This window comes from Biomphalaria glabrata, chromosome 2 (assembly GCF_947242115.1).
Source record: "Biomphalaria glabrata chromosome 2, xgBioGlab47.1, whole genome shotgun sequence".
Taxonomy (NCBI): domain Eukaryota; kingdom Metazoa; phylum Mollusca; class Gastropoda; family Planorbidae; genus Biomphalaria; species Biomphalaria glabrata.
Window position 1 is genome coordinate 39,347,195 of NC_074712.1, and position 25,793 is coordinate 39,372,987.

Here is a 25,793-nt window from a genome sequence, read left to right on the forward strand (position 1 = left end):
ATAGTCAATTGATATCTCAAAGCTTTTAAGGAGGGAGATGTGATAGTAAGTGTATGTGTTTTGCGTGGCTGGTAGTGCAGTGTGTGTGCCTGTGTATGAAATGACCAGTGGACCTTGAGTGTACATGCTTGAGTGAACAGCAGTGTGTCAGGGACTGTGTGTAAAAGGAAGTCAGAGTATAGAGAACAAGTGGCTGGAGTAAAGAGCATAAATAAGGACGAATAAAATCATTGTGTTTATTGAAGCTCGTGTTGTTTTAGTCTATTACAGACAACATATTGCTGACTAGCAGTACTAAAGCCCTAGTCTACCGGACCTGTGTGTTGAGCACCTTGCTGTACGGAAGTGAAACATGGTCAACCTACTCATGGCAGGAAAAAAAAGCTGAATGTCTTCCACCTCCGATGCCTAAGGCGGATCTTTAAAATAAGGTGGCAAGATAAGATAACCAATGAGGAAGTGCTACATAGAGCAGGATGCCAAGACATCCGCTCTGTTATCAGCAGCAGACGCCTTGGCTGGCTTGGCCACGTTCGTAGAATGCCAGTAGGTCGACTTCCACAGGACACCCTGTATGGCGATCTAATAGAAGGCAGGAGAGCCGCTGGTCGCCCACTTTTACGTTATACGGATGTATGCAAACGTGACATGAAGCTCTTCAAAATCGACACTGGCAACTGGGAAGAGGTGGCACTGGACAGATCCACATGGAGAGAGAGCATAAAGGAAGGGTCACAGATTGCAGATGTCATACACAACAGAAGCAGAAAGAAGGGTGAAAATGCAAGGGCGCCTGGTGATTATATATACCCAACCTGCGATTGCAGCTGTGTATCAAGGATTGGCCTCTTTAGTCACACAAGAAGTTGCAAAGGGAAAAGATCGTCTCTCGAGACGTAAAATGCCACAGATATAGATCTTTATGTAAGTAACTCTTTTTCAAGATGTAAGGGAAGTCGCCCCTATCAATCTTTTCTGTCTTAGAAAAGTAATGATCTTTAGTTTACAATGTTTAGAAATAATGCCTGTGTTTTGTACTGTATATCTATTTTTTTTTCTATTAGTTATAGGTCCAGTGGTCAAGCTGGTAACTCAGGAGCAAGTCGCCACTAAATACACGTTGCAAGGCCTTATATAAACTTCTTAAGGGGAATCACTCCAAACTTTACAATTACTCAAAAAATAGTTTTTTCCCCATTATGTTACATTAAGCAATACATTTTTATAAGGAGGGAAAAAAAAAGAGATGCAATATGAAGAAATGTGGCAATATATTGGAACCTAAAGGAAAAAAACGTCAGAAAATGGAAAGTTGAAGATTGGGAGATATTTTGAAATAGGCAAAATAAACAATGTCAAGGACTCCATTTATATAAAAAATGGTGGAGATAGGGTTACCAGTAGTCAGGCAAAAGAAGGCTATGTTCTCTTTTCAGGGTCGCATCCTGAAAAGTTTAGTTCATTGCTGGACTATGTCATTGCAGCCAACAATTAAGTGAAACCGTAACATTTTTACTCTTAAGGTGAAAGCCTGCCAGTAGTAGGATGCGACCTCAAAAAGGAGCACAAATCCTCTTTTGAAATGTCTAGATATTGATACTAAGTCTGCTTTGAAAAATATCCCTAACACTAGCTCTAGGTGTTTCCAACAAACTACTGAAACACTTTTGCTATTGTTTTCTTTTTTTAACTTTTAGTTTATTCCTGCATTAAAAAAAAATGAAAATTGTTACATCATTTGCATACATATTCATTCATACTAATTACACATTTAAATTGGACAAAGTCATTACATTTCTTGGCTAATTCAAGTCTCCTGAGGCATCTGTTCCATGCTCCAGGGACTTTTGAAATAGTTTCAAACTCCTTTTCTAGCTTACAAAAAATGTGCCAAATGTTTGTTTGTTAATACTAAATAAATGAAATTGAATTTAAATGAAACTGTTTTCTTTTGATTTGAATGAGCTAACTAGGCTACATTACTCACTATGTATGAGTCTTAAACAGTTTTTAATATCATTTTTGTCCTTTTCCTGAAAAGCAACTTTTGTTCATTCAAAAAAAAAAAAAAAAACCAAATCCTTTTAAGTGCACAATGCCAAGCTAACAAAAATGTGAGAAAACATCTCCATCTTAAGACTTCATTTCAACTCACTTTAATTGAGCAACCAAAGATAAAAACTACTTGCTTTAAAAGTGTAATACTTCCTAAATAAAAGTGTCATTTAGAGACCGTTATTATTTCCTATTAGTAACATTGAAAAGTATTGTAAAGCTTGAAAACTAAAAGGAAATTCTGTGTGATTAATTTTAATATTACAGAAGATGCATTTTTTTTTAGAGTAACTTGTTCAAATAAGAATTAAGTCATTTTTTTTAAAGCTTTCTTTTTGTAAGGGAAAATAAATAAATTTTATTAAGAGAATGTGATGGACTTTTAATTATCATAAACATGAAATTTAAAAAAGTAAAGTTCCCCTTTCAGACCTTGTGATCTATAGGGCAGATGATGTTAAGTTCATCTGTTTCTTTGGTCAACGGTTAACAAGCAGGGTGTCATGTGACCAGCTCAATGACCAACAACATTTACTTTCCCCATCTGAAGTCAGGTAACTCCATTAAGAGTTGGGTGGACTCAGGGGCACCCTAAAAATCCTGAAATTCAAAATCCCAGTCTTCACTGGGATTCAAACCCAGATCCCCAGGTTTGGTAGCCAAGGGCTTAACCACTCAGCCACCACGCTCCAGTCATAAAAATGAAAGGTTTTAGATAATTGTTAAAATGAATTAAATGTTGTTTATAACCATGACAAAATCATAATTTTAAAGACTTTTGCATGCTGGGAGAATTAGAAATAGAAGCACTTTCATCATTACATCTTAAATCTTTAGTCTCACGACAAAATTGTGTAATGCAAAACTTTAAAAAAAAAAAACTTCCAGAAGGGAGTTAATTGAAATAAATTTAAATAAATTTTTGAAACTAAATAAATTAGTTTTAGATATTTCAAGGGTAGAAACAACAAAATTTAGTTTACTTGAAACAAAACTAATTTGATACATTAGAAAACTATAAATTTGGAAAAAATAAATTAAAAATATCATCCAAACTCTTCCAGTGCATATTTTTTTAATACAAAAATGAAATTTGTCCAGGACAAACAAAACTGTGTAAGTGGTATTAATACTATCATAACTTTTTAATTTTCTTTATTATTTAGTATATTAGATTTCATTTCAAAGGTATATGAATAGACCAAAAAAGTATAATAATTAAAATAAAATATTTAAGAAAACATTTTTAAAGATTTAATTCACTATGAGAAAAGGAAATGTACACAAAATTCATAACTACTGACATGTTTTAACTCATAAATATACATTTAATCGATGAAAGTTAAAACAAATTTCAACTCCTAAAATTTAATACAAAATGAACAGATGTACTGAGATATTGTATTATTCAGTTATTTTGGGTCCTGTAAACAAAGTTAAAAACAATGGAACCACCAAAACAATGATGTTGTTGTTGTTTTTTTTAACTTGTAAGTGCATCTTGTTTATGCATATAAAAATATAAAAATCAAACTCACATCCAGAAAATAACAAAAAATAGAAAAATAAAAAAATAAACATTATAAAGATAGTGAAACAATTATTATGTACCAAGTTAATTGCTGAGCATAACACTGCACTTTCCAAGCACCACTAAGCTACTCCCTTTGAGTAATACTGCACTGAAAGAGTTAAAACATATTCTAAACAAAATGAAAAATAATAGATTGCTTTAAAGTTACCATAATGCTATAGCTCAAAATTTTTTTTACATGAAAATCTCCTTTTGAGAAAACAATAATTACAGATAATACAATATATTTATAATATTTATTTTTAAGAATTCTTTCAATTTAGAGAAATAATATAAAATGCATTTTTTTACTGGTTTAAATTACATTTAAATTGACAAATCTTTCAAAAACGATACCAAATTAATAAAAGGATCTTCTTCATTAATGATTTCTGAATAATGCACATGACACAGTGAATTATGAGAAGCTAAAAACTCTGTCAGCTCTTTTACAGGAAGTCTGTCCATCTCAGTTAATGGGTGGTTGAATTCTGGGAGCGGCAATTCTTCAATATTGAGTGCAGCCACTAACATATTGAATGGATCACTTGAAACAGTTTCAAGCTCAGTTTGTTGACTCACAATGGCTGGCTTTGAATCAGATTTTATATCTGAATTTATTAAACTAACAGCAGTCATGCTGTCAAATTTAGCATTACTGTAGCGTTTGGCATTGTTTGCATTAGTTTGGTCAGTCACTGTCTCGTCTGTAACTGTAACTGTCTGCCTTGAACAACTGACTGGCAAGCTTTTAGAGCTCCTCAAAATAGCAACCTCATCATTTGGAGAAAGTTTACATTTGTTAACCTGAGAGTAACCATCACTGTATAATTCAGTCTCATGCTCATTCTGTAGCTTGACGGTTGACGTCGAGCTTATCTCTTCATAAATACTATTTTTTGTGGTTGGGAAGACTGGCAAGACTGATCCACTTTGTATGTCATAGTAAACTGGAACTTCTCCATTGCACTTTTCCTTGACATCATCACAGGGGGATGTGTAGTCAGACACGTTATATACACTTCCTGTTTTGTTCTCATTTGGCTCAGATTTTTCATCATTTGGTATTGTTGCATAGATACTTTCATACTGAGTTTCATTTTTTACAGGATCATCCACAAAAAATGTTGAACCTCTGAGTCTGAAGAATTAAGAATATATTTTTTTTAATAAACGGAGCAGAATTTGTAATTAATACTAATATTTTATGATTAACCCTCAGTTTTGTTCACCAATCACAAAAACAAAGACACATAACAAAGATACAAAAACTCTTTTGTTCCTTTGGCAATAAATTCATTGAACATACTGTAACTTACTGTTGAAAATTTAAAATGTAATGTTTAAGACAAACTATGGTGTGAAGGTATATTTTAAGTGCTATCTGAAAATTGTTTGCTCTAATTGTTAATTAAGATCAAGGTTCACAGTCAGCACCTTTCGCACCATATGAACACTAATAATATACAGTTATGTGTAATGCACAAATGTAAACAAATTTTCTCTAAGATAATAAAAATTACTATTACTATTATTATTATAACTAATGGAAATAAATACTTGTTATCTTTTTTAGCCATTGCATTGTGCAGAGCTTTAATCCACTGTGAGCACTCATCACTAGTTTGACAAATCTAAAAAAAAATTTTTTTTTAGTTTAATTATTTTTTTTAGAAAGAGAAAAACATAAATTCACATTTTTAAAAACTTATAAAACATCTGTTGATATTTACAACACATTTATAAATTATTTAATGAAACATTTGTTTAAACTCTTCAATGCAGCTTCAGTTGAACTTTCAAAATGAGATACTAACACAGTGCGTTTTAAGTGAATAGTTCTTGAAAAATAACAAAATATCCAAATTTATATTTAAAAAAAAAATTATAGTTAATAAGGATTATGGCTAAATTTAATGTTTTTGCCAAGCAAATGAATTAAAGATTATTTTGAGTTATTTTTATAAGACAAAAACAACCTGTATTACATTTTCTGGATAAGATGTAATCAATCAATTTATGGATGTTTGCTTTAATCTGCAATTTTTTTTACAAAGTTAAGAGGACAGCAAAGCAAACAAGCAACCTGCTTGTGTGTAATTTTGATAAATTATTTATGTTGAAAAAATTTGCTAGTCGCCAAGGCCAGTGCATCTTAAGACAGACTGTCTAGAAATGTCTCTAACATTCAAAACCTCACTGCACAAACAAAGCTTGGGCTATCATTCTCCTGACATTGCTTTATGCTCTTAGACAATAGACAAAAAAAATGCCAGCAAGGTTAAGCACTTCCACATGAACTAACTTAGAAAATACACAAATATTAAATTAAAGGATAGATAGCAGACACACAAGATCTGTATGAGCTGGCTTACAAAATATACTTATCAAATTGATGCAGTCTCTATTTCATTGGGCAGGTCATGCCTGTAGAATGAAAGACTATCACTAACTGGACGAGACTACTTTTTGGCCCAATAACCAATAGAAAGTGAGTTGAAGGTGGGCAAAGAAAATGATTTAAGGAAACTTAAATGCATCCTAGAAAGCTTTCAATATTGAATCTGCCTCTTGGGTCATGAGAAAATAACAGAAGATTAAAGCAGCAGATTGCAAATACTGACAAGATTTTCAGCAGATATCTTACAAGCCATTGCAGAAGAAAAGGGACACAAAAAAAAAAGACTATTCCCATAGGCTGCAGCTACAATAATAAGCACAGTTTGTGACCCACACCAGCCACATGCAGAGACACAGAAATGCAAAGACAAGCACTCAGCCCTTCTCGTTTTCTTTTGTCTACAACAGAAGTGGTCAAAATTGGCTATGATAAATAATTGTATTCTTTTTATACAATTATTTATGGTTGAAGGAAAAAGAATAATATTTTCTACACATTTAAAAAAACAACAACATCAAGAACTGTGACATATGGGAAATTAGTAACACAAATTAAAAGACTTACAAAAATGTGAGATTTCTTTTTGATGACAATCTCAAATGATGTTAATGTAGAATCTGATGAAATTTTCTTGACTTGTTGGGCATCACAGAGATCTAATATTTCCACAACACCCTGGTTCTAATAAATAGATATTAAATAAATAGATAAATATATTTTCATTATGCTACTATGAACTGAATTATATCTACATACAAATAATAACTGCAGGATACTCAGTGAAAAATAAAAGTAAACGTCAGTGGACAGAAAGTTAACATTTTTGTTAAAAAAAAATTCCTAGATTTAAATTGAAGTAAGTAGATACAAATTCGTAATTATATTTATTTTTAATAAATGAAATATTTATTTTATTCAATTCAATTATGTTATTCAATTCACAAAATCAAACTTGTGAAAATTATTCTAAGAATAATAAAATAATTTATTGAGTAATGCACAAATTATAAAAAAACAATCAAATTGTTAGCCAGTACATTGTACTTATAAGCTTTCTCTCAAATAGCCTCTAACAACCAGTCCAACTACTGGCCTTCACATGTGGCTCAGATATTGAGTCCAGTGGAACTGTTTTCACTAACAGAAGAAGGGGCAAAAGTGAGTAACTGGCCCCTAAACCAGTAAGCTTTGGGCAGGAGGAGGAGCTGGAGAAGGAAAATTCAGAATTCAAACCTCTGCTGCCTTACAGCCCTTGCAGCTATACGCAAACATGGGGCAGGCTTCAGGAGTCGACCCTGAAGAAGAATCGGGAGCTGGCAACCCTTATGCAGTTTGCAGCACTCTCTCCATTCCTCTCTGTCTTTTGCCTTGGATAAAATCTCTTTCAATGACAAGCCTGATTATTATTAAATGCTGTTTTCCCATCGCTTTCTCTGCCTCTTCTTCTTTTTCTCAGTACTGTCCCCTGAAGGAGGTCTTTGCAAGCCTTGAGGACCTTGTGATGTGACCATAGAGTTTTAGTAGGCGTTTTTTTTAAAGTAGTTATCAGGTCATCGTGGGATACCCTACCAGAGCCTTTGACGTCACTGATCCCAAACTGTATCGGCACTTGCTTTTCCTTTGGATAGGCCTACATCAGCTGTGTGAAGAGTTGGGAATTGCTGTGTGGGCGACAAGCATTTAGCTCATTTCCATGAGATGATCCAAAGTTGGCCATAAAATGTATTTATAATACCTACTTCTAAATTACATTCATACCTTTGTCATGTACAAAGATGTTCCTTGTATGTAGCACCATTTCTTGGTTTTACCTTTCATCATCTGTAGACATAATGGCATAAAATCTTAAAATAATTTATTTTTCTGGTTTTTAAACACTAAATTATAAGTTTAAAAAAAAAATTGGAATAAAGATGCCGCATTTAGAGTAATGTGATACATTTACTAAGTGGAGGAGCTGGGCAGGACTATTTTATGTCTGCCCCTATGCTCTTCAAGTTTTATATAAAAGCACTTACAAATATTAAGAAGTGCTATACTTGTGTACAAAGAAATACTGTATTTAAACATTTTATCTCAAGCCCTTGTTTTCTTGAATTTAGTTTGCATATTTTAGGTGAGGCCCTGTGCAATTGCACATTGTACAGTCTGGCTCCGTGGTAGCTCCGGCCTGCTTAGAGTTGAGATCAATGATATGACAAAAGAGGATTTGCTAGAACAATGAGCTCTTGGAACTGTTGTTGAATGGAGGGGAGAATGAGAGAAAATAAAAGAGTGAGGATTACAGTAAGTATAAGAAAGAGAATAAGAGAAAATATAAAAAAGAAAATAAGAGAAAGTGTAAGAAAGAGAAAGTGTAAGAAAGAGAATAAGAGATAAGTGTAAGAAAGAGAATAAGAGAAAATATAAAAAAAAGAAAATAAGAGAAAGTGTAAGAAAGAGAATAAGAGAAAGTGAAAGAAAGAGAATAAGAGAAAGTGTAAGAAAGAGAATAAGAGAAAGTTAAAGAGAGATAGAATGAAAAATGAAAGAGAGAGAGAAAGAGAAACTGTAAAAGAGAGAGAGAGAGAGAAGTGTAAAAGAGAGAAAGAAAGTTTGAGAGAAAGGGTATAAGACAGAGTGAGAAAAAGAGCAAACAAGACAGAGAATAGAAAATACTAGAAAAAATTCCTTTACAGGCTATTCCTTTTTTTTTTAGACATAGCATAGTGTATCACTTCATATTATTTTATCACTTGGGTTATCACCCTGGAAATGGAGGGCACTGAGTGACACGTTTAAACAATGGTCTTAGTTAAATGTAGAAATCACAAAGACCACATCACAAATGAAGAGATTAGAAACAGGATTAATAAAGCGATTGTATTGAACTGCTAACTACTTTAAAAAACAAACAAACCGCAAACTAAAACTCTATGGTCATATCAATAGGGCCTCGGGGCTCGCAAAGAAATATTCCTTCAGGGGACAGTAGCGAGAAGAGGAAGAGAACGCGATGAGAAGACAACGGGCCTGTCATTGAAAGAGATTCTATCCAAGGCAAAAGACTGGAATGGAGGAATGGAGAGAGACGGTCAAAAGATCTTATGTGTTGGCACAACAATCCAACAGACTAAAGGATAGGTGAAGGTGAAGCTAAATGTAGGATTATTGTTAAATGTACAATCTTGGTTTTAGTTGTACGAAAGAACGCATCCAATTTTACGCTCAATTTCAATTTGCATAAACTATTAATATAGTCTATGCAGTATATCCTACTATTTTCCTATTCCCTGTCATAATCCATCAAACATTGTTCCATTCTAGTATTGATAGGGCATGCTTAGATAACTGTTTAACACCACTGACAAAAGGATTTTCTATTTTACGTGACTATGTCCTGCCAGGGCCGGATTGAAGTAAGTGGAGGCCCAGGGACAGAATTTTATAGGTAGCCCCTACACTATTTCGAAAGCTTTAAAAAAAAAAAAAAAAACATTAATTAATAATACTTATATCTTAAAGTAGGTCATGTTTTAGAAGAAAAGGGAATAGAGCATTTGTAAATTTAATTTAGGCCTACTTAAAAACATAGCTTTTAATATAATATAATACAAAATATGCATAGTTTAGTTTAAAAATTATAATCTTGAGTTTGTGAAGGGTAAGGCCCGAGGTTGCCGTAAATACGTAACTTATTAATTTCTTACAAGCACTATACAAACGAACACATCTTGACCACGACAGTGTTTCTAATCGTAATATTTAAAGTATTGTCGGTAAAATGCGAAAAAATAGAACATCGAACGCTTAAATTCATATTCTTTTTTCTCTATTGTGGAACCCATCTATTGTGGAATCCCCGGGGCACTGATGAAACTGAGCATTTATAATATAAATACATTTATGAATTTTATATCAATGCAAAATTAGCAGACCTATAGGCTATATCAATCAATTACGTCATCATCATATACAGTTAGGACCTAATTCTATAAGTAGGCAGTGTGAAATCTAATTTTCTGTTTTTATTTATGTTACAATTGTGCTACTGAAATCTTGGTATATGTGTATGAGAATATGAGTATATTTTCACTCGCTCATCAAGTGAAATCAGAATAATGATTAGACACAGGATACCACTTAGACCTCAGAAAGCTCTTATTATGAATTATTTCTAACTTGAAGGTTAGTAAACATTAGTGCAAGAGCCTTGTGAACTGGCACCTAAGGTGAATGTCTTGTAGATACACTAAATAGTCACATCACCAGGAGTTATTTCTTAGTTATAGAATTCCCAACAGGTGAGAAGATTTACTTTGATGACCTATAACCGGACAAGGTAGAAATTCCCCAAGTGATATCCTCTAGTAGTATCCTATTGAAGCCTATCTTAAAAATCTCATAGGGTTAGTGTTCAAGGATTTTGTGGTAATGCTATGGCGGATTTTGACACTCAATCCACCCATACTGCAGGCAGCACAAACGTTAAGAACGTTGTTATCCATTGACATATTGAGCTAAATTTTGGCGCAAGGATTTGTTTTGAAGTGTCGAGAGATATCTATTAAGAAGAACTTTATCTGAAACATACAGTAACATTTTCTTTCTCAAAGTAATAGACATTATGCTGTGACGCTCTAACAATGCACTATTTGTCTCATTCTTGTTTGGTCACTCGCAGGTTTAGTCACAAGTCATAACCCAGCACAGTCTGAACTTTGAAGAACCACTCAAGAGTTTAATAAAGCATTAGAAATAAACTCTGGGTCTAGGCTTATCTTGTTATGGCCGTCAAGCTTTTTGTCAGGGATCTTTCCTCAGCCATGACCATTGTGACCTTTAAATAGGCAATGCCTAAGCCCATTTTAACTGTTGACATGTTTTATCAAGACTTGGACCTATTAAGTAACTCCCCATTCGAGTCACTTGTCACCTATTGAGGGGCAAGAGTTTCCAATAATAAGCTGATTCCGTACGGTTGATAGCGTGTTGGAGCGCTTACATTTCGATACAAAGGGGCCCTTAAAAATGAGAGAGGGAGAGAAAGAGAAAGAGAGAGAAAGAGAGAGAGCATAATGAACAGAAGATATTTATGAACAATAAATTCCAAATAAATGCAAAGACTATTTAAATACTTTTGTTGTGTAAGAAACAAGGAACTAAATTATAAAACAAAAAACAACAATAAACAGTGTAGCGTGAGGCTATAAAAATCTAGTTCCTGTTTCGTTACCTTTAAGAAATGTAAGACATTTTTCTGTACAAATTCAAACGAGGAAAGAGGCTGTAACATCCTATATACAAAACTTACTATCCTCACTCGCTCTGTCTGTCTGGTAAAAAAGTTTGTACACGTTATTTCTCCCACACTCATTCTTGGATCAAGTTGAAACTTTGCACAATTATTCATTGTCATATACAAGAAATGAATCCTTAAAAGAATTAATCGATTAATTACTGGTAATAAATTAGTTTGATACCAACCAGGGAAATTGATCCTTTAGTATTCACATATACGGTGAAATATGCAGGTTTTCGTCCCCTTAGATAAATGAACACGTTATTTCCCCTACACCCTATTCTCGGATCAAGTTGAAACTATAAACAATTATTTATTGTACCTAAAAACATGAACCAATAAAAAAATTAGCCAATTAGTCAATTGATTATTAGTAATTATTTTGTTTGATATCGAATAAGAGAAATAACTTTTACCTTTTCAGAGACATAGTTGAAACAGTGGAAACATGTTTCTAATTTAATAAACTTGCATTGTAAAATATGCAGTAACTACTGAACACATGTCATAAACAAGGGGAATTTATAATAGCATTTACACTCATTTTACATTTGTGTAACAAATTATCAGCTCACTGTATTGGTTTGAAAGTAGGTCATCAGCTGACTGTATTGGTTTAACAAAAAGAACAAATTAACGATAGACTTAAATGTTTGGAGAAAGTTGATTAGGGAGGGAGGTGACCGCACAGGGTGACATCGATCCTAATGACGCCACTGCTCAGGCCTGTAATTTTCTATATACATTTCGGTCAACAAAAAAACAAACCTTTAATGTGTAAACTTACCAGAAACCTGCACGCCTGTAGGAGGACAAAAATGAGGACAAAGCCTTCTGATGGAGGACGAAAAAGATAAAGTAAACTTTACACCCAAATGAAATAGAAAAATAAAAAATAAACAGCGAAAAAATAAATGTACGCAATTTATTTAAAACCTTGTGTACCCCAAACAATAACACTGGGCACAGGTTTTGCTATTTCTTCTCTAAAAAATATTTTTGATCCTGCGCGAGGCCCCCAATAATCGGAGGCCCTAGGCGGCTGCCTCATTTGCCTGTGCCTAAGGCTAGCCGTGCTGGTAATACCGCTGCAGACTCATTGGGCTGTCAGGAAGGTCTAACACCAACAGAGCTGCTTGTGAGTTTCCACCATGCTCTGGAAACAATGTAAACGAGTAAAATGGAGAAATGATTGAAGCGCTAGGACTAGTCCCAAAAAGCCCAAGGAATCTGGAAGCACATGGGCGCCCTGACCAGAATTCTCATGGTGGAGGCTGACCAGTCCTGAACAAGCGATTATAGCACATGGCATGACGGAGCACTGTCCAGTTGGTTCATATTTAACACAGTTTAGGCCAAACTTCTATTCACGGAGCACTCCGCTCTCTCATATTCTTGGCGGCTGCCCCAAACTTGCTAAGTCCTGTCTCGACAAGTCACAAGGTTTGACCTGTATGGTGACATACGTTCATTAGGTACAACAGCAAGGTTTCTGTCCAGGTCATTTGCAAGAGGGGATCTGAGCCTATCAAGCTTCACTCAAATGTAGTTTGATGGTGACGCTGATTTTGTCATTAAATTAGACTCTTATTTCAAGTTTAGAATGGAAGGTGAAAAAAAAAGTATGTTTGCATCAGCTCAAACACCAGACCAAGAGATTTCGTCATTGGAGGATGTAAAGTCTAGAGAGTTGACAATGCAGGATATCAAAGAACGTAATCAAGAACTTCGTTAAATCTGGTCTGGAATTTGGACCCACCCTCCTCTAGTTACGCCACTGGTTTAAAGTCTTACAGAACCATTAATTAAGTTTATCCATCATGCACTTTTCTACGTAGCGACTACTTCACATCAGCTTGACCTTGCGTCCAAGGATACATAGTAACGAAGCGCCAAGCTCCACCAGATCAGAAACCAACATTATCAATGTGCTCATTTCACTCTTTTCAAGTCACAGAAATGCCCCCAGTCTTACAGATATGATCTTTAAATGAAAAAGTCAATTCTAAATAACACAGATATTGAATGATAGATGTTCTCAGGTAATAGCAGACGATGTACTAGGGAGAGACATAGAGAGTCAAATGAGAGAACTAAGAGTCTGGGAAAGAGACAAATGGAAAGAGAAACAATAAACAGACTGTAAACCGTGGTTCTTATTACAGACTATAAACCGTGGTTGTTATTACAGACTGCAACTGTGATTGTTATTACACACTGCAAACCGTGATTGTTATTTTACTCAAAAGTTATTTCTGGAAATATTTTGGTGTCTAATCCACAAGCTTCTACTAGTGGCAGCAGACTCCAGACTTCCTTCCCTACACTTCATGTTGTGATGATCCATCTCTTTGTCTCCTTTGAATGCGGTCATCGTTCCCTCCAGAAAGAATCTGTTCATTTTTTAAAATCTACTTAAAGAATAGACAAAAAAAAAAGACCCCCAGCAACCCCCCCCCCCTATCTAAGTCTGCACTGTATAATTGAAAATACAGACACACAAAAACATTTTGGCTGTCGGAAAAAATATATTTACAATTATTATATCAGTAGTTGATTTGAAAATCAAAAAACTGTGCAAGCAAATGATGACTGTTTTCAATACTTCTTATACAGTGTAAACAAAGTAAAAAAACATAAATATGCCAACTACAAAACAAGAAAAATAAAAATAAATACTTTATTTAAAAAGACAATACCACCTTTATACACTTTATAGATCGATTATTTTGCTCTTAATAACGAATAAATGTTAGATGTTACAATAATGGAACATTTAATAACTAATAGAGGCTATTCCCCTTTTGGAAACCATTAAAAAAGAAGCGATTATAACAAATAAATTAATTGTCGCAACAACAAAAAAATCATAATTCTCTCTCTCTTACGATCTATTAAGATCATTTCTCTCATAAGTTCTACATCGAGAGGCCTGAGCAAGACACTGGCCACAAAACGCTCCTATAAAAGTCAAACTGTAAGGAGAGCTGCCAGATCTGGAAACTACTGCGCAGTTAATCTCAGATATAGGGACTAGTCATCTGAACCCTTAACATAATGAGAACGCAGAAGAAGATATGGTTTCTTGCCTGTAGCGTCTGTGTGTGTGTGTCTCTCTCTCTCTCTCTTTCGTGCTATCTCGTGCTCTCTCTCTCGGTCTCTCATTCTCTCTTGTATTTATGTTTACTATTTACTCATACTCATTGATCATTATAAATTAACATCCAAAGAAAGAAGAAGAGGCGTATCGTGTGTGTGAATGTGTGGCTTTTACTCTTCTGAAACCCTCCATGGCTAAACCAAGAGATAAAAAGCTTCATAATTAAATTGACTTGGTTTACAATTGATATTCCTTTTAATAAAAACAATAAACCCACAGATCTATATCTTCCTCAAGCACTGACTTTTCACATCTAACAATTAAAAAAAAAAGGTTAGTTATGATCAGAAGAATAATTTGTATCTGATCTTCCTATCGTGCACACCTTCGTTAGAATAGAGTGTCCCCTACTTAGCCTATGCTCTGTAAATAGGCCTAACCTGCTGTGAAGAATTTGTTTTTAAAATTCGGCAATATATGTGGATGCGAAGCGCTGTGGCTGAGCGGTAAAGCGCTTGGCTTCCGAACCGGGGTCCCTTGTTCGAATCCTGGTGAAGACTGGGATTTTAATTTCGGGATCTTTCCAGCCAGCTCTCATTTGTAAAGGCGATTGGTCGTTGTGCTGGCCACATGACACCCTCGTTAACCGTAGGCCACAAAAACAGATGACCTTTGCATCATCTGCCCTATTGACCACAATGTCTGAAAGGGGAACTATATGTGGATGCGAGACATGGAAGTCCTCTGCCAAAATGTACGGGAGACTAAATGTGGGGCTCAGCAGCAATAGCTAAAACGGAATTTTAGAGTTATAAGAGAACGGGACACTAAGAGAAATCCTATGCTGAACGGGATCTCGACCACTTAGCGAGGTGTGACCGGGCGCCGCATCAGGTTAGAGGGACATGATCGACAGAACGAATCGCGCGCTCTAGGGAAAGCAGCAACAAAGAGGCTGAAACGAGCGAAACGAAACAGGGGCGCACTCGTATAAACTGGCGCCGCACCTTATGGAGGATCTCTGGGCAATGGACATCTGAGATGAACTCCGTTTGGTTTCTGGACACGAAAGACTAATCCTCCCGTTGTGCTCTGGCAAGAAACTCTGCTGTTCGGCGTAGTGCCACACAGCTCCCATACATATCTAGTGACACTGCAGTTCTCGGAACTGCATACGCCCATGAAATAGATGCACCACTGTCTCCACTGATTCTCCACAGTGTCGGCAATGGGCATCGAAATTTGGATGGGAAAAGTTTAAACCTTTGGGTCAGCGCCCCGTTCTACACTGCGCAATTGTAGTTTGTTCCTATGCTTTTTATCCCCCACGGATCGACATGGTCAGGGCGACGCAAATGTTGCCAGACTCCAGACTTGTTTTTTCAGGTCAAAGAAATAATTGTGCAAAATTTCAGCTTAATCCGAGATTGGTGTCTGAGAAATAACGTGTACAAACTTTTTACCAGACAGACAGAGTAAGTGGATATAAGCTTTGTAAAAATCCGTTGGGTAAATTCTGACAGATCAATCACTGACATAAATCTGTATAGTCTTAATAATAAAAATCAAGGATAAAAAAATACTTGTTTTCTTTTAAAACAAACAAACAATTGCAATAATAAAAAAAAAACATCAAAATTTGACTGTCTCACAAATATTCCTTTTTTTTTCGTTATTGTTCAAGTGACCTACAATCTAGAAGGATTTAACTCTTTAACTCTAGTGTGTTTCTCTGAGTGTGTGTATATGTTTTTGTGAATGTGTGTGTGTGTGTGTGTCTATGAGTGCTCGAATCTCTGTTGACAAAGTTTTCAGATATCCGTCTTGTGACTGACAAATCTGTTGGTGTGATCTTTAACCAAAGTGTGCACGTACCGGACCACGTGACATGCCTTAGATCTAACTCACATTTATTCAGGCTTGAACACGTACACTTACACTCGCTGTCCACGTGACATGCCTTAGATCACCAAATGAAACTAAATGTTTCTCAGTCTTGAAGTGCTTGAATTGAGATAAGTAATGTACCACTTGTTGTAGTAATTAGTTTAAACTTCGAAACTAAAGCCTATACTAGTCATGCTAGTTCTTGAGTCTAGCATTATCTCAACAAGTCAATGACAGCCCCATTGAAACGTGTGCTGAATAATGTGTGCAAATGCTAGTCACAGGATTCAATCTATTCGGTGGAATATATCAATGCGAATAGTTCTAAAATTCTAAAATTAACTGTCAAGATACATAGTTTTAAAATAAACTGTCAAGTTGAATACTTCTAGAATACATAAGTTAAAATCTGTCAAGTTGAAAGGTTATAGAATTCTATGCGTAAGGAAGAAATAGCGTTAACAATAATTTAAGGGGACTAAACCCAAAAAATGTAGCCACACTGGAGTATTAGTTTCCCTTTTTTGCTATTAAACAAAATAATGAATTACCAGTAATTAATTGTCTAATAAGTTACTTTTTTTTTATTGATTCGTGTCTTGTCTATGGCAAGTATCAACTTGATCCGAAAATGGATGTGGGAGAAATAACGTGTACACATTTTTTACCACACACACAGACAGACAACAGACAGACAGACAGAGTGTGTTGCTATAAGGTTTGTAATTAACTGTCAAGTTGAATAGTTCTGGAATTCGACGAGAAAGCTTGACTCGCCTGAAAATGTGCCCTAAGCAGGGCTGTGCTCAGTCAAAGAGTACACTTTTTTAAAGAACAATAACAATATAGAACTGTAGACTGGGAGTGATTTAACAATGTCTGGAGCTAAATTGTCTTACAAAACGAAAGGTTTATTTTCAGCATGAATGCCCGAAACACAATGCTCTACATTATCCAGACTATTAGTTCAAAGTCATTGTTTGATATACGTATTCAGGATTATTAAAATCGTGTGTTATGAACTTAACCTTATTTCACATAGGCCTACTATCTTACCTACTTTTGGACCTCCCTGGACATGTGTGAGCGAAATCTAACTTTAAAAATACAATGATAGACAGACATGCTTATTAGCAACACGCAACGATGAACATTGACCTAGCCCTACTGTAAGAGAACAAACAACCCGCAAGACATCAAAGTTTTAAATATACACACGTTGACGAGAACGAAATTTCCATCTATTCAGATAGGCCAGTTAGTCAAGTTGAATGTTTCGGTGAATGCTGAGCCTAACACTTTCTCAGCATGAACGGCATTCTTCATAGCGTGATGAAATGGTTATATAAAGTAAACATGACACTCGCACACTTGAGGCGATCAAGAGCGTGGATTTGTTTTTTAACCTTGTTATACGTTTGTAGAATGTACGTATGGTTTCTATTTAGTCAAAGAATAGTTTTAATAGCTCGTGGTCTTGAACCTACCATTGCATTCCTTTAAAAAAAAAACATGATTTCAATAGAACCAATGGACCGTCATGGGTTTAACCTGAATATGTTTAAATATTTCCTCTATTTCCTGTTTGTTTTTAACAGGGTACCTACTGTTTGAATACATGCTTGCATTCACCACATTTTCTTTCAACACAAAATGTCTGATTATAAACAGGTCTTTACAAACTGTGCTTAGAGTACACCGCTAGATAACGCCTTAAGTAAACTTCAATTAGCAGTAAAATCTAAATGTTAATTTTGATCATTTAAAAAATAGGCCTAATATTTACTTTTTTAGTCCGCGTAGTTTAAAGAAAAATTGTTAAAATAATATTTTCATGGCTGTCCATACGTTCTATTGACTGGGATATAAACTACATGAGTTATATATATATAGTTCGTCCATCGTGGTTCGGTGATGACCGTTTACTGTCATCCAGAGGGCTGAGGGCTTTTGTGCCTCCTCATGTGGCCGAGTACCGGTAATCACAAAAGATGATGAGAGATCGTATGCGGCCTTGCAAATGAAATCTGAATATATCAGCTTGGCTGGCTTGGCCACGTTCGTAGAATGCCAGCAGGTCGACTTCCACAAGACATCCTGTATGGCGATCTAATAGAAGGCAGGATAGCCACTGGTAGCCCACTTTTACGGTATACAGATGTATGCAAACGCGACATGAAGCTCTTCAAAATCGACACTAGCAGCTGGGGAAAAGTGGTACTGGATAGATCCACATGGAGATAGAGCATAAAGGAAGGGTCCCAGATTGCAGATGCCATACACAACAGAAGCAGAAAGAAGGGTGAAAATGCAAGGGCGCCTGGTGATCACATATGTTCAACCTGCGACCGCAGCTGTGTATCAAGGATATATATATATATTACAGTATCATCTCTTTTATGTATTCTCATTCCAATTTTATTTTTAATAGACTAGTATCGAGTGTCTTGGACTCATCGGTAAACATACAGTGCGTTTGGAGATGTTCATAGTCACTCTATGAGTCACGTGACAAGTCTTTGTTTAGGATCACTTCAAGCAAAGGTTTAATGACAAACATGTTTTCAAAAACACCAGACACATAGCCCAGGGGTCGTTCTGTAGTAATCTGTAGGCTATAGAAATGTGCATTCTTGAGGCTTATGCATAAAATATCCCATTCAAAATAGAGCTAGTTGTAAATGGGAAATGGAATAACTTTTTAGCGGCCCCCGAAAGGGGAAAAGACGCTATTAGTTTTGTGCGAAATGTCTGTCCGTCTGTCCGTCCGTCCCATTTAGATCTCGTAAACTAGAAGAGATATTGAAAATTCGACTTCACAATATTTTAGACCATTCAAAGTTCTGATGCGAAGGCTATTTTTTTTTCCTGAAAGCGAAAATTCTAATTTTTAAAATTAATTATGCAAGCAGTTTTTTTTTATAAGAAAAAGCTAATTAGTATGCATTGTATGTTAGACCTAATTTAAGACGAATAATAATCTTATAAACATCATTTTCGTAAGCATTTTTTCTATATAGCGGAAATTTTTTTTTTTTGATTATTCGAATATGAGATTGAGCATTTTCAAAACAATTAACTTATTTAGTTCGAACCGAGGGTCCCGGGTTCGAATCCTGGTGAAGACTGGGATTTTCAACTTCTGAGTCTACCCAGCTCTAATGGGTACCTGACATTAGTTGGGGAAAAGCAAAGACGGTTGGTCGTTGTGCTGGCTACATGACACCCTCGTTAACCGTAGGCCACAAAAACAGATGAACTTTACATCATCTGCCCTATAGACCACAAACTAGTTAGGCCAGGTTCACATCTAACTTTACATTCACTTTCACGTATCCTTTGATCTGCGGGACGGTTGGGGCACTACACAAGATCTGTTAACCTTCTTTCTCCATTCTTATCTCTCATAGAATCTAGATACATTATTAGATTTACGTAAAAAAAATATCCGTAAAGCCAAGATATTCTTTATTAAACTTGAAGCAACTTTATGTTTTCTAAGTTATCGCATAATCGGTATACTATGGCTGACTACGTCATATTTTTTTTTCAAATTATTGAATAATGGACCTCATTCACCAATCGTAAACAATCAACATTCATTCACGTGATAATATTGATAAAACAACGGAAACGAAATCTGTCACGTGATAGCCATTGTGTATAAAAAATTAGATCGTAATTTGTACAGAAGAGATAGATAATCACGTGGCTAAATGTTTGTTTACGATTGGTGAATAAAGTCATTCCAATGATACGCCTTTAAATCCAGACTTAGAAGACTATTCGAACAATTTTCCTGAACATTAATTCTTGAATCAATACTCTTATAATGCCTTACATTCGGATATGCCCGAACACGAAAGTCCTTTCAAGAACGCGGCAATCCTTTAAAAACCGATGTTGGATCTAGTCCTAGATTTAGTCTCTAGCCAAATTTATATTTATTTATTTTTTACTTTAAAAAATTATAACTGTCAAACTACAGTTTTTCCCATGTGGCCAACGAGCTATTAATTGTCTTCCCAGCGATATACATTTACTGTTAAATTTTCAGGAAAACCGACTGTCCTCGTTCCTGGACCGAGGCTCTGGCTTGAATAGAGGTAAAAAAAAAAAAAAAAGAAATTTGCAAATTCATTCAAACAAACTGTGCTTTATAGTCACGTCTAGTCACGCCATTAACACCAAACTTGACCTAATTCATAGGCCTATAACTCAATCCTTTGTGCTAACGAGATAACTATCTTTCAAAAAATATCAAAAACTGTGAGCCACGCTTTAGCATCTTGATCGCATATAATGTGTCAATTATTGTTGAAATGTTGAGCCTAAAACGACCAGTGTATATATTGCTAATTTTAATTAATAGACTAACTTTCCTTTCTTGTTACTTAAGACAACACGAAGGAGCCCCTACTTATGTCACGGACGTGAAAGTAGAACCAAAGAACTTAATGCTAGATCTATAGGCCCCTATGTAGCTTTCACTTTCCAGGCCAACATAACATTTTCCGCACTATTACGATGTGTAAGCTGTGTATTTGTGCATATGTGTAGGGACATTTTGTATGCCTAGCTTTCATTAAGACTTTCAACACACAGTGTGAGGATCACATCTTCCTCTAACACACCCAACTAATCTTGAATAGGTACACACATACTACACTCTGTATCAGACATATTTTAAATAGGTGAGGTTATGTAAACATACCGAATATAATTGGGTGCTAACACTCTCGTATTTGAAGCAGTAGGCCTAGTCAGTCATATTATTATGTCATTTGCATTTTTCCTTCATTAATCTTCCCATAGCCCCCTCCCCCAGCATAGATACTATTTATCTGACTGAATTTTCTATTTATGAAACCAAATTGCACACATTTAATTTGCTGCACAAGCCCTTGCAATTACAGTGTGTGTGTGTGTGCCCTTTAATCCTTGAAAATAATGGTCTGGCTGTACAAACAACTCTAAATTATTGTGTTGCAGACTTCATAAAAGAAGTGAATGAAAAGGGGCGTTGCCTCTGTGCCAAGGACCAGTTAAGATTACCTTTAAACTTAAAATGTATGCACACAGGCATCAGATTTACGGTAGGCCCTCCTATTACACATTACCCATTAACCGCGGGCCACAGAAACAGATGACCTTTACGTCATCTGCCCTATTGATCAGCGAGGTCTGAAAGGGGAATTTTACTTTACACAGTCCAGATCTTGGGGTTTCAAAGGTGACAGAGCACACCAAATTTTTAGTGTAACACATAAACAAACAATGCCCCGTTGTAGCCCCCCCCCCCCCGATTGGGAGAGGGAGAGGGGGGGGGGGCGTGATTCAAACAACGTGGAGAACGACATTTTCCAGTGTGGCTCAATGCAAGCCAACACACATAGAGTAGATCTATTATCTAGAATACATTTTACACATTACGTTGTGAGTGGCTTTTGGGGATAGTAAACTGTAAATGTACCAAATGTGACCCATGGCCATTGTGTATTCTATACCACAAGCAAATAAATCTATATTTTGTTTATGTATCAGCAACTACACTCTGTTGTTAACGCCGTCAGTTCTCCTAAGCTATAGACTCTATTACCATTAACTATAAGTGTAGACCTACCTGTGTAAGTGTGTCTCGTACTGCGCTGAGTCTTGAAGGGACAATAACAAAGCCATTTGCCTGTGCTATTTGTCAGTGACATACGCGACAGCCAGGCAGTTTTAGTAATATAATAGAGCTGATCAAGATGAACATTAACTTACCCCTGAATTTTTTTTCTCCAAGTATCCTTCCATCTCTGGCTTTTCGTAAATGCTGGACGAACGAAAGCTGTTTGATATGTCCGCCATCATCTCACGGGACGTTGAAACTGGACTTCCAAAAAGGGTCCTGGATGCCCTAAGGCTAGCACGCGGCCTATTGTTATACAAGTAAATCTAGATTCTAGATCTAAAATAAAAAGACTAACTGTATGTGTGCCAAATTCGTCTATAGATCTAGACTCTAGTCCGATTTTTATCTTCAAAAGATGTGCATAAACATCCAGAAACTATATGAAGACAAACACTTAACACATAGATCTAGATCTGACTGGTCTATTTTTAAATTTGTTGCTAGTATTTTTCCCTGGCACGAAATTACTTCCTGGTGAAAAAAAAAAAGTTGCCACCTGATAGGGCAGTGTTTGTAAGCAAGCCATGTCACAGTATCGCACTCGTGTTCACTTATCGCGCGCTACCAAAACCAGAGACAACTTGACACGAGAAAATCGCTTTTGCTTCAAGTTATTGGCTGCGTTCTTTGAGGGCAAGTTTTCAATTTTGAAAGACAACAGTAAATAAAACAAACTCCCCTCGAAAGTGCAGGGTAAAGGTTCGAGCTTTTGAAAAAACAAAAGAGGTGTTAATAATAGTCTCTGTATCAAATGATTATGATTATTGGTTATGATTATTTATTGATTATTGGTTATGATTATTGATGATGATTATTAATTATTTCATTACTTGAACGTTTTACCACAACATGGCCTGTCTTCCTTTTTTTTTTGGTGGGGGGGGGGGGGGATTTAAAATATTGGTATGGTTATTTCGTAGGCGCTTCTGACTTCTAAACCAGACCTCCGCAATCCCCTATCATCCAGCAAGATGTTTGGATTAAAAAATTTCTCAAGAAACCTCCGAAACGTGTAAAGTAAAAAAAAAAACAACGTTATTAACCCTTTCTGAAGTTGTGAAACTTCTATAACAAAACTAAAACAAACCATATCAAATGTATACGAAAGCATACTATAATATGCTAATCTATATCCGATAAACATCATGAAACATGAAATGACATTTCTCCACAACACAATACTGGGACCAGAAGTGGCCTTCGCGGGTAGCGAGTGGGGCATCCGCGCCGGGCAGGCCCCTCGCTTTAGAGAGGCGCCCCGCGATATAGAGAATCTTTTGTCACTGTCAGTCAGTCGTAAAATATTCGTGGTTCTGATATGCCACTCGCACTGCTAAGGCCTCCTTATCATCAATATGCCCTGTCTTAAATCCGGCCCTGAAACGTTCAATGTGAATGAGACTAATAGGCCCAAAGTTGTCTAAACAATAGATAGCAATAAAAATAAATAAATGAATATACAAATTTAAGAAATAGGAAGAAATTTTGCTCTCTAAGAATGGGATAGAGTCCGATAGTAGAAGAGCTTCTTAGATCTCTCTCTCTTTTTTTATTGAACTAAACTCATTACCAAGGCTATGCTCTAAATCGTCTTGGTAACAAATTTATCAGCTGCATACAATTAGCAATGTCCATCTCCTATAGATGAATGAAAAATACGCATCTTTAACGAGCGGCTTCGTACGTATGCAATCTTTCAGTGAGAGAAACACAAAGTTTTATCAATCACTGAGATGAAACCAGACACTTAAAATTTCTTCTTTGGTGACAGATTTGCGTCTGGTGCTTTCATGTAATCGAGTGCATTAAAATTCTCATTTTTTTTTCTAATGCGCGATTGTAAGTATTCGTATTCGTCAGTATCTGACAAGTATTTAGCTGCTTTTTCGTATTTATCAAAATCTATTATTTTAGATTTGATGAATGATGGAACCGAATCCAATGCATGCAGAGCAGATTCAAAAAGCATTATTTGGGTCCTTCAAAGTTTGGTTCAAGACGACTCATCTTATCAAAAGGATTTCTTCTCTTCTTTCGTCTTCATCGTTCTCATGTCAAAGATTTGTTGCTACATTTCTGACGAGATCTCTCTGCTCTAGATCAGAACATAAAACAATGTTATGCAAATAAGAATATAGTCGTGGAGTTTATAACCGAGGAAAAGAAAAAAAAAGTAATAAATCAACACAAACACAAAGAGTAAACCAGTGAACTTTCAATAAGTCATATTTTTAAAGAGAGTAAAAGAACGCACTCAGAATAAAGCTGAAACACATGATCATAAAAATTGTAAAACCTTCATAACCTCCCCTGCTACGAGAACGCGACGACGGACACTTGTGAAGTGTGTGATAGTCTAGTCGCGAAACATTAATTTTTTTGTCTACTCATTGTAATACAGCCACAGTGTTGCCAACTGTAAGATTTTAAATATTATCGGAAAAAAATGCGAAGAAAAAATGTTTGGAAAAAAAATGTCAAAGTTGCTAACCCGTTGAAAATTGGATATTATTAAAAATCTCTTTTGTGGAGTCCCCTGATCAGTAACCCCTCCTGACCTGTCTTAAATCCGGCCCTAAAACATGCAATGTGAATGAGAGTAATGAGCCCAAAATTGTTTATACAATAGAAAGATCTAAAATTTAAAAAAGGTTGGAGGTTGGAAAAAGCGACTAGGGCTCAAAATTTCTATTTGTTATACAAATAAATATGAATTGAAAATTTTCCAAAACAGAGACATAGAACTGGATTCTCAGACCATTTACCAAATTTTATATACCTTGGTAGTGTGATGAAGACATTAAACGTCGTATAAATCTAGCGGGTCAGACATTTACACAGCTCAAACCAACCTGGAAATCTCCCCACATTTCTAACAAGACTAGAATAAGAATCTTTAACTCTAATGTCAAGCCAGTCTTACTGTATGGTTCTGAACAAGGAGAACAACTGATGCAGCAACAATAAAAAAAAAGTACAGACCTTCATCAACATATGTCTGAGAACTATCTTACAAATACACTGGTACAACAAAATAGACAACACCAAACTGTGGGAGATGGTTGGACAGAGAAATATAGAGGTGTGTAAATGTCTGCCTCGCTAGATTCATGCGACGTTAAATGTCTTCCTCTGTTCCACCTGATAGAGAGGAAGTGGAGCTGGATTGGTCACACCCTGAGAAAAGATACTAACAACAGAGCTAGACAGGCCTTAGAGTGGAACCCCCAGGGCACAAGACGTAGAGGAAGACCAGGGGCGGACTGTCTATATGGGCATTCGGGCAAATGCCCGGTGGGCCGGTACCCAATTGGGCCGATAGGGCCACCAAAAGGGTCCCATGAATGCCAGTAAATTATTTTAAGAGAGCTTTTACAATTTAAAGTGTAACAATTATCTAAAGCAATCATGTGGCTAACAATTTGTGGGCCGAATTGCAAAGAAATGCCCGGGCAGATTTTGACACCCATTCCGCCCCTGAAGAAGACCAAAATGAACGTAGCGACGCAGTGTACCAGATGAAGCCGAGAAAACAGGAAAGAGTTGGGAAGCCATTAAAAAACTAACAAGAGACCGTGGAGACTGGCATGTTTTAACTTAAGCCATATGTTCCATAAGGAACGCAAAGGAAAAATGATGATGATGATAATTTCATGTGTCAATCTAGTTATGCATGTTAATCAATGACTTAAAGTCGTTGGTTTTTCTGGTTGATTCAGGAAACCCATTCTATTCTCTGGCACTAGGGAAGAAGGAGCACTTGAAATGAATGAATTTGTTCTAGCGTATGGAATAAGAAATGTGCCTCTATCTTTGTGT

The 25,793-nt window shown here is 35.9% G+C and overlaps 1 protein-coding gene across 1 annotated transcript; it reads right to left on the minus strand.

Moving 5' to 3' along the window:
* Nucleotides 1-1,671: 1,671 nt before the first annotated feature.
* LOC106063203 (uncharacterized) lies at nt 1,672-22,480 on the minus strand. Its single transcript, XM_013221515.2, has 5 exons — nt 22,064-22,480; nt 7,788-7,850; nt 6,594-6,710; nt 5,189-5,262; nt 1,672-4,769 (listed from the first exon to the last, which is right to left on the minus strand). The coding sequence occupies exons 1-5, from the start codon at nt 22,151-22,153 to the stop codon at nt 3,956-3,958; spliced, it is 1,158 nt and encodes a 385-aa protein (XP_013076969.2). The 5' UTR covers nt 22,154-22,480; the 3' UTR covers nt 1,672-3,955.
* Between the last annotated feature and the right edge of the window lie 3,313 nt (nt 22,481-25,793).

Excerpts from the sequence above, each read along its gene's own strand:
- LOC106063203 (XM_013221515.2), bottom strand. The coding sequence starts at position 22,153 with ATGATGGCGGACATATCAAACAGCTTTCGTTCGTCCAGCATTTACGAA. Across the intron at positions 7,851-22,063 it reads TGGAGAAAAAAAATTCAGGG|ATGATGAAAGGTAAAACCAA; the intron begins GTAAGTTAATGT and ends TTATGTCTACAG. Across the intron at positions 6,711-7,787 it reads CATCTTTGTACATGACAAAG|AACCAGGGTGTTGTGGAAAT; the intron begins GTATGAATGTAA and ends TCTATTTATTAG.